Consider the following 9,527-nt stretch of genomic DNA (forward strand, 5'->3'; position numbering starts at 1 on the left):
TGGATCATATAATATCTATAACGGCTAACTGAAATGCTCCCGCTCAATTTATTTCCAATAGCGTGCAGCTGATGTGCTCCTCTGAACCTCTTTGGTGGTGGTTTAGACCAATGCTGCGTACATCATGATAAGTTGGACGTCTCATTGGAGGAAGTCGGACGCAACACAACAACATAACAAAAAAATGTTGACCAAATACCGCGCCGCTTTGGACTTCATCGACCATTCATGTAGACCTTTGGTTTTAATCCAACCACAAGTCTTTGCATGCATAATGTTTCGCCATTGACACCCAATAGGCTTCTTTAATTACTGCGACTCCCAGTTTATTGGACGACTACGAGTGCCAATACAGTCCATAGCGTACAGCGAAACAACACACGAAACTCAAAGCGCGAAATAAATAAAACGTACCAGCAATCATCAAGAAGCCTTAAATCGCCGTGAATTAGCTCAAAATTAGCCACGGCACCCAGATACCCGCCGCAGTTGCATGTTCTAAACAGCCATATTGTTCGTAAGAGTGGTCCGGACCACTTTTGGGATTTTCTCGTAGCCACGCTGTTTCCGCGCAATTTTTTTGCTTCGTGAATCCACTTACGAGCCTTTTTCAGTGACGTCACCAAATATAGCAACTGCATCACCATCGCTGACATGTTCCTGGACAGTCACAGCGCGCTTTACCGCAGCGGCCGATGTGATAACGATGACCTCTTACGACGTTTTTTTCGCTTCGTGAATCGACTTACGCGACAAAATTTCTCTTACGCGACAATTTGCTCGTAAGTGAGTTTTGTGAATTCGGCCCCTGAGCTTTTACCGAGGTCACTTGTGATTTCAAGTTGCCACATTTCATTTGTGCAATGTGACAGAAAGAAAGTCAAGCCTTTCTTTGTTTCTTTTCTTTCTTTCTTTCTTTCTTTCTTTCTTTCTTTCTTTCTTTCTTTCTTTCTTTCTTTCTTTCTTTCTTTCTATCGCATTTTGCAATGCTCCCTCCAAACTGCTTCCAAGTCAGCTTGAAGTGCGACCAATATCAACAGGAAGAGATACATTAAGCGTTACCTTTGCTTAGTTCACTTCTTTCACCACACAGGATACGGATGGAACCCCGACCGTTCGCGACCAGTACCTTCGGCGTCAGACATGGACGACTGTTGTCGCGGTCCCACCGGCTGTTGCCGCGAAGGTTACCGGTGCGTGCCAAACTATCGCACGTGCGTGCGAGTGGGCGCGGAGCCAAGACCGAGCGGAGTTACGAAAGTGCTCGTGGTACCCGTGGTAACCGGGGGCCAACAAGGAACCGGCATCTCTGGTATGCACTCTTCGCAGGCCCTTCTGGAAGATGCAGGCTTCTGAGGCTGTACTTATAGCACGTATTCCCAAGCGCTTACTCTTGTCCCCTCATTCTTGCACTCTCCCCATCCATTCACGTCGCAGGGTAGTAAATAAGAGAAAGCCTAACGCACCTGATGGCTGCCACTGCTTATTGTTCCTTTATTGAACTCTCCACAGGCGTCTTCCGCTTACAATAGTACTGATTAATATCGGAAAGATCAATCCGACGATGTACATTTGCTAGCGCCACACACGATAGCAAGTTATTTTCTCATCGATTTAAATTTGGAAATACTTTTTGCATAGAGGGAGAAAAGTCTATTTTGAAGGCACTGCCTTCCATGGCCTTTGCAGACCACATTGTACTGCCAGGTTTGATGATTTCACTCCGAATATATATGCCGACCCCAAAGGCAATGCAGTGTGAAAAAAAAACGCTCCAATAAGTCACGTGATTTCAAAGACCTTATTTACTTGCATACAGCTAGCGCTCGTTAGCAGTTGCTGATGTTCGTAAAATGATGACTTATGGTGGCGAGTGCTGCATATCTGCTCTTAAAACCCTACCATTTTCGTTATTCTATCTCATTCGAATGAATAAATTGTGTGCCATTATTATCCAACTCTGATTTCACCATCATCAGGTTGCGTCTGGATAAAACAAAAGTACCCAAGACACTCGCAAAAGATGCGCTAAGATTCTGAAATCGTTGAGCGAAACAAGACAGAGAACAGAAAGAAACTTTGTGGACAGGATAGAGGCTCTACAACGTTCTTCGTGAACTGCGTTTTTTTTTTTTTCGCTCAACGATTTCGCAATGGTGCACTAACTGGCCAAACAGTCACCGCTTCTGCCTACGTTATGACGATCAGTCATGTGGACTCTGACACGATGGCGAGAGAGATCGAGAGAGAGAGAGAGTCCTAAGGACTCTTACTCAGTTATCTTTCTGCGCTCCTTTCCCATTCCCCAGCGTACGGGAGCCAATCCGACTTGTGTCTAACCTGCTTGCCTTCTCCCTTTACTTTTCTTCCTTCCTTCCTGGGGACTCTGCTCAATCTGACCACCATTTGTGGTCTCGACAGGAGGAACCGTGGGAGGATGCGGTGGTGGCGGCCACTACTGCTGGTACCGCGAGCGCTGCTGTCACATAGCGCAGTCGGGTGCCCACCTGCCGACCAGCGCCCACCCGACAACGTCCTGCTGTACCCGAAGCAGCAGCCGTCAGTGTCCTCGCATCCGCGGCTGCCTCAACCCATTTGGCGTCAACTCGCCTCCCGGTGTTTACAATCCACCGGGCTACCGGCCACCGCCAGCGTTCGAGAATCCGCCTGCCTTTAACTGGGACCGCGAACAGCTGATGATGCAGAGGCACACGTTGGTGCCTTCACCGGCCGTCACTTTGCTGCCGTCCAGCATTGGTGTCATCATGTGGGTTCTCGCATATGTGCCTCTTTTCAATACCTGTAGCTGATGATGTATATCGCAATCTATTGTTCACTAATACATGTAATTACATAACAACTCATAAGGTACTGCTTTTCTTGTTCATTCTGATAATAATGGTAATCGGGGGTTTTACGTGCCAGAACCATGATATGATGTGTTTCTTTAACGTGCACTGACATCGCACAGGACACGGGCCTGTAGCATTTCGCCTCCATCGAAACTCGACCGCCGTGGCCGGTATCGAACCCGCGACCTCCGGATGAGCAGCTGAGCACCATAACCACTGTACCACTGCAGTGAACTTTCTTGTTCCTTCTGACGCATCGTGAAGCGTACAGTGGCGTATCCAGGGGGGGGGGGGGGGGGGCACAGAGCCCGTGCCCCCCCCCCCCACCCCTAATTTTTTTCGCCGTATGGCATACAGAGCCCAAAAGGACACTTTCTGCCTGTCCGTCTGTCACGTATGCCTGACCGGCCCCCACCTCAAATCAAGGAGGTGCCCCCCCCCCCCCCCCACTTCCAGAAAAAAATTCTGCCTACGCCCCTGGAAACGTACATATAGAATGTAACTTCTACAGTATCATTCCCATCATAATGTCATTAATTAGCTAAGGTGTACGTCACTTCCCGCAGCGTAGCTGCTTGCGGTGGCAAAATAAATTTTAGATAACCCTCTATTTCATCACGTCAAACACCATAACCACTACTCCATCGCGGCAGATATTTATGGAGATATTAATGAGCAGCACGATAGCGAAGCTCTGCAGCTAAAATAAATGCGCGAGCAATTGCTGGTCGGCATTTTCAATGACGCGCCGGCCGCGGTGGTCTAGTGGTTATGATGCTCGACTGCTGACCCGAAGGTCGCGGGATTGAATTTTCGATTACGGGCGAAAACGCTTGGGGGCCGTGTACTTAGATTTAGGTGCACGTTAAGTAATCCCAGGTGGTCTAAACTAACGGAGCCCTCCACTTCGGCGTCCCTGATAATAATATCGCGGTTATGGCACGTTATACCCAACAATTTTTTATTTTCGAAGATGTGTCTGGTTCATTAGTAGGTGACATGTTCCGTCCGTAAAATAATGTAGTAAGTTCCGTTCGTTGCGCAATATTCTCAGTGGTCGAGGTGCTCGCTCCGCGTAGAATCATTGCACACAGTCCTCCAATGTAGGCAAAGTAGGCACGCGGGCTTGAAAACACCGAAGCACCTCTCTTATGCCAGCACTTATTGCCGGATGCTTCCACGTACTGCTCGCTTACTGCTCCACTGGATGGAATGGAAAATGCTTGAGAGACAAGACGTGTTTACGACAGTGCCCCATTCTTGGCGCGTCACTAATATTCTCCATTACTTCCGTCTCCTGCCGAGCTTATATTACCCACGTGGACACCAGCGCTATGCTGTGATAGCTCTTCCGCAGTGGCGTCACGTCTCGGGCTAGGAAGCCGCACTTTCTCGGCAGCCAGGACCCAAGGACAGTGACATTGTCGGGACTATTTACCGGTACTCTGCCTGCGTACAACATGCTGGGCACGCAGCGAAGACAGCGCCGCAGCGCTTGTACCGTGTTGGCACAGCCCGCGTACGTAAAAATAACAAGCGTCATATTCTGCTCATAAATCGCGCTAAGAACCGAGCGATATTCACCGACAGCTGCCTCTTCTTACGGTGCAGACTGTGTAATAAGTAACACGGGACAAGCGGACTTCGGGACGGGCTTTGAGTGTTCTTACTAAGAATCATGTTCCCTCCTTGTACGCTTTTACACCTATTTGATTGCAGGTGTCCAACTATAACCTATCTTTTCGAGTGCCACGGATATCCCCAAGGGCTTACTCGCAGGTCTTACAGTAAATAAGCTCCCTGTGTCGCGCTCTATCATTCCTCCGGCGTTTAATTGTTTCGCCACGCAAACTGGTCAGAACTGATTTGCTGTATTGATTTCGCGACGCGTATAATAAAATATGCCGTGATTTCTCTTCTGAATTGCAACGCGCCGCTTTCGGACAACCGCAGTGTGTGGGTAGCTCTTATCGACCCATGCCCGATACTATACCGCCGCACAATAGAACACAAAAACGCCCTTGACCTTTTCGTATGACACGTGTCTACGCGAGTACCTTTGATATAACACCATCGAGTAATATACATAACCCTTTCAGTCACGAATTATGATGCACTGTCTGCAAATGCATCAAATTTTCATGGCCTTTGATATACCACCATCGAGTAATTTACATAAGACACCACATTTCTGTCAGTGACGACTCGCACTCTTCCCTACATACTGTCACCCCTATTACCTTTTTGTCCAGTGGATATTACAGGAGATAAGAAAACTCCATAGTTATGCGCGACCTCAGTTCCCCGTCAATGTAAATTAAAATTTATCTCTCTCTCTCTCTTTCTCTTCTGCAAAACTCGTCACTACAAAAGCTATAGGATGGTATCGCGAGATAGCCATCGTGTTGAGCTGTTCCAGAATTATCGACAATCGGGACAGAAACTTGAGTGACGTACATCAACGTTGGCAGAATGAATCATCTCCAATGTGAGAACAAGTGCCAGGTGGAGAAGTCAAGAACATAGAATTCTTAGAGGCACACTGAAGTGCGAATAGTATAAGAAATAAGCAGAGTGTTACATGACTGGTTTTAAACTTTTACTGGCCTGAGTACCAAGGTATCCTATGTTGTCCCAAAGGCGCACAGTTTAGCGTGCATAGGCTTCAAGGGAGACAGATTGGAAGATATAAAAAACCTGTCTAGGGTTGCCCATTCATTTCTCTACGAATACTCACACTGTATTCGAACGGAACCAACCACTCAACTTATGCAGGCTCGTGTGCGTCTTGTGTCGAATCCAGCGAAACATACGAAAGATGCATTGTAATCTGTGACCCAACGGCACTGATGCGAACTAAGGTCGAAGATAAGCACACTAGCAGTACTGACATCACTCTTCTTGTTATTTCCATACGAATAAAAATCGTTGTGCAAAAAAAAAACGTTTATGGGTTCAAATTCCTGCTTCAACGGCCATTAAAGATTTGCGTTTCGTTCAGTATTGGAAAGGATGTGACAGGAAAAATAAACTCATATTGCACTAACTGTCGTTGTTATTCATTGTCAAAGTAAACCAGCGCTAATTTTCCTAACAAGTACACATAAAGGCATGACAGAACGGGCGCTGTTTTGTTATGTCTTTCTGTGTCCCTATTAGAAAAATTAGCGCTGGTTCACTTTCATAAAGATCGGAAATATGCGCCACCAACTAGCCCCACAAAGTGTTTGTTAACTCTCGCTTGCGCTATTGGCAGCGATTCTAAGAATTTGTCAATTCCCTCCCGGTTGCCGAAATCGGCCCGGGCCGCATAGCAAGCAAATCGATTCCTTCCTTTAGGATCTAAACGACGGAAACGAAGGCTGACCAGATTAGCCTAGCTCCAAGCGCACAACGCGTAAGTCGAAAGCCTCGACGACACTATAGAAACCGGAGAAGTACAGGAGTACTTAACGATCGGTAAACACGATGCCGGCGTGCCAAGATGATTGTTCGTCTCCATGCGCGTTTCGAGTAGCGAACAGGATAGGCGAGGAAGCAAGGCAAAATGAAGCAACTATTGGGGTGTTACGCTACTCGGGCGCAGTCCGTATTGTCCGTCTACGAGTGACATCGGCATGTCAGGTTTCCTGGCTTGCAGTCGAACCTGAGCCTTGGGTGAGACTCGTAAAATCAAGGAAGCCCGTGGATGAAAGCGAAGTGAAACACTTTGTCTCCGCATATGTTTCTATTGAGAACCTTAAGCACCCATTGCGTAAATAAAATGTAATTCGTTGTTTTGCAATGTGACATAACATGCATAATCTCGTTCATTAAGGTTGAACATCTTTAGAAGTATATTCAGCTAGTTGGTGAAGTCAACGCCGAACAAGATTGAGATGCTTAGCGTACAATACTCACGGAATAAAATGCGCCCAATTAGGTTTACGTAACGCTCGTGCTTTTGTTTCCGTCGTCTTGGCTTTCTATCACATCGGCGTAACATTGCCTCGTACGCGTTCATCAGAGCCAACACCACATTTAGTGATTGAATTCGTGTCGACATCACGTGGTGATCTCAATGAATCAATCAATCAATCAATCAATCAATCAATCAATCAATCAATCAATCAATCAATCAATCAATCAATCAATCAATCAATCAATCAATCAATCAATCAATCAAATCTCGAGCAGATGCGCGTACCATCTGTAATGCTTAAAGTATTGGTGTCACGTTTAATTCCGTGAACACTGTACACAGTGAAAGTTATATAGAAACAGTACTCTCGGCAAAGCCAGGAGCAAAGTAATATGACACTGACATCAAATAATAAAAATGAAAACAAATTAGCACAGCTTGTACTAAGTCGCGCAAGGCTCGGTCACAGCAGAGCTGGCGGGCACGTTTCAGCTTCTCTTGTTAGCCGTGCTTCTGCATGGTTAACCTCCCTGCCTTCTCCTTTTCTGTTTTCCTCCTCATCCTCTTGTTAACCATCTCCAGAATGCTTGGGCGGTGACTGAGCGCGTGTCTGTTCGTCGTGATGATAATTTTCTATCTACGACACACGGCAAACCTCGAGCATAACAGATCTGCTGCAAAATTCCTGTAGCGCTTATGTGCCACAGAAATTGAGCAAATCCCATTACGTTTCAGCTTATCTTGTTAACCATCTACAGAATGTTTGGACGGTCATTGAGCGCGTGCCGGTTCATGATGATGATAATTTTCATGTTTAAGAAGCGCTAAAAAAACGGGGAAGAAGCAGAGAACACACACGACAGACGCTTAAGCGCCTGTCCGGTGTGTATTCTCTGCTTCATGAACCGATTCGAACCAGGCCAAAGAGCCGTGTTGCACTAATTTTCAGTCTACGGCACACGGCAAACCTCGACCATCAGAGCTCTGCTCTAAAATAATACTTAATAAAAAATAGTTTTTTTTTATTTGCTCCTGACATTGGCCAGTGTACGGTTTTTCAATATTAGATGTTACATGAGATTTAAGGTAAAAGTGGCAAGAAGGCATCCACCAAAGGAAGAACTACAAACAAAGGCATTCTTTCCAGATGTTTTGTTTCCGAGAAATCTGTAGATATAGATTGCCTTGTAGGTCCGCACTGTAGAAACGAAATGATGACATTTTCTTCCCGTTTGAGGGAATTTGTTACTACTTTCGGGATTCTACAGAACTAATCTTCAATATCCGGCGTCATTCGTCGAAATGTACATTATTTCGCCCACGCACTGCACTCTGCAAACCCCGGCATTACTTATTTTTGTAGAGCGACCACCCCGGAAAGACGTTGGTCCTGTCTTCGAGCCCCGGAGAAGGACGATTTTCGCGTCAACTGGCATGCCTTCTTTCTAAGAAAACCATATGTATTTCCTTTTACAGCTGCCTGCCAGAAACATGGGCTCGCTTGTTTTTCTTTTTGCTTCCTTTCTTTAGCACGCGCAGTGTAAACTGAGTTTGCCGAAGCTTAGCATTGTACGTTTGCCTCCCTCGTGCGACACAAATATGCCATATACGAAACTTCTGGTGTTTCTGTGTAACATCGCCCAGGCACGTAGCCAGGATTTTTTTTCGGGGGGGGGGGGGGGGGGGGCAAGGCCTAATTGTTCGAAAGAAAGTCATTCCATGGCGAAAAGAAAAAAAGATGCCCGGGAATCTAGAAGGGAATATAAAATTTCTGGAGGGGCCCGGGCCCCCTTCCCCCTTGGCTACGTGCCTGACATCGCCACCACGTAAAACTTGTCACCCCTTTACTGAACTGTTGTACATTATCGAAAGTTGGCGATTTGAAATATTAAAATTTTATCTTAGAAGTAACATCTCTTATCCGCAAAAGACACCTACTAACGCGACAGCAATAAAGAGCTCGTTTCCATAAATTCTGGTGTCGGTGTCGATGTCGGCGTCGGGGACGGTGGCGTTGGTTGTGACAGAAAAATAATTATCTTGTCGAAGACCAAAATATCGAGAAAGATGTAAATGAAATAAATGATGAAAGTATTAGGTTCGAGTGAGAATCAAACCCAGGCCTTCTACATGGCAAGCAGGTGTTCTACCACAGAGTCATGCTATTGCTTTGAACCGCTTGGTAAAAAACGCTATATGAATGTGATATAGCGGAAGGAGTCTCCTTAGCGCTTGTAATCCTATGGCAGAAGCGTAGGATCGCGTCAGGCGTCAAAACATGTGAATTTCGCAACGAGTGGGTGTATTAAAGCTTCACTCATTACAAAGCGCTCAGACATATTGAGTCATCATCAGCTGCAAAAGCATCAACAAAGCGAGCAGCTGCGTAGGTTCGCGTGTTGCCTTACGGACGCGTAGTGGGCCCTTCGCTGATTCGCAAAAGGAAGAATTATGGCATAGTGGGCACTTAGCAACTGTACTCGCAGTATGCATTCTAGGATAGTTTGAAACCGCCAATGTTACACGCACAGTCGTTTGTTTCCTTACGGCACGTTGAGACATGCAACGAAAATTGAAGCCAGGCTAGCCATTAAGAAGGTGATGCGCACGGGGCCTGATTACGCTATCGCGTTCCACTCTTTATGGCGAAGTTCAATCGTCCTCTAGGCTTTTTTTTTTATCTGAGGACCTAAACGAACTCGAAAATAGGATATGTTGTTGCAGAGTTTAAATAAGTGCAGACACGACAAGTTTCACCTAAGCATGAAGCCACC

The 9,527-nt window shown here is 46.2% G+C and overlaps 1 protein-coding gene across 1 annotated transcript; it reads left to right on the plus strand.

The window, feature by feature from the left end:
- The first annotated feature begins 1,016 nt into the window (after positions 1 to 1,016).
- LOC119405133 (uncharacterized) lies at positions 1,017 to 3,144 on the plus strand. Its single transcript, XM_037671928.2, has 2 exons — positions 1,017 to 1,312; positions 2,422 to 3,144. Exons 1-2 carry the CDS (start codon positions 1,144 to 1,146, stop codon positions 2,808 to 2,810), a joined length of 558 nt encoding a protein of 185 aa, XP_037527856.1. The 5' UTR covers positions 1,017 to 1,143; the 3' UTR covers positions 2,811 to 3,144.
- Positions 3,145 to 9,527: the final 6,383 nt, after the last annotated feature.

The sequence above is a fragment of the Rhipicephalus sanguineus genome, chromosome 9, assembly GCF_013339695.2.
Source record: "Rhipicephalus sanguineus isolate Rsan-2018 chromosome 9, BIME_Rsan_1.4, whole genome shotgun sequence".
Lineage (NCBI taxonomy): Eukaryota > Metazoa > Arthropoda > Arachnida > Ixodida > Ixodidae > Rhipicephalus > Rhipicephalus sanguineus.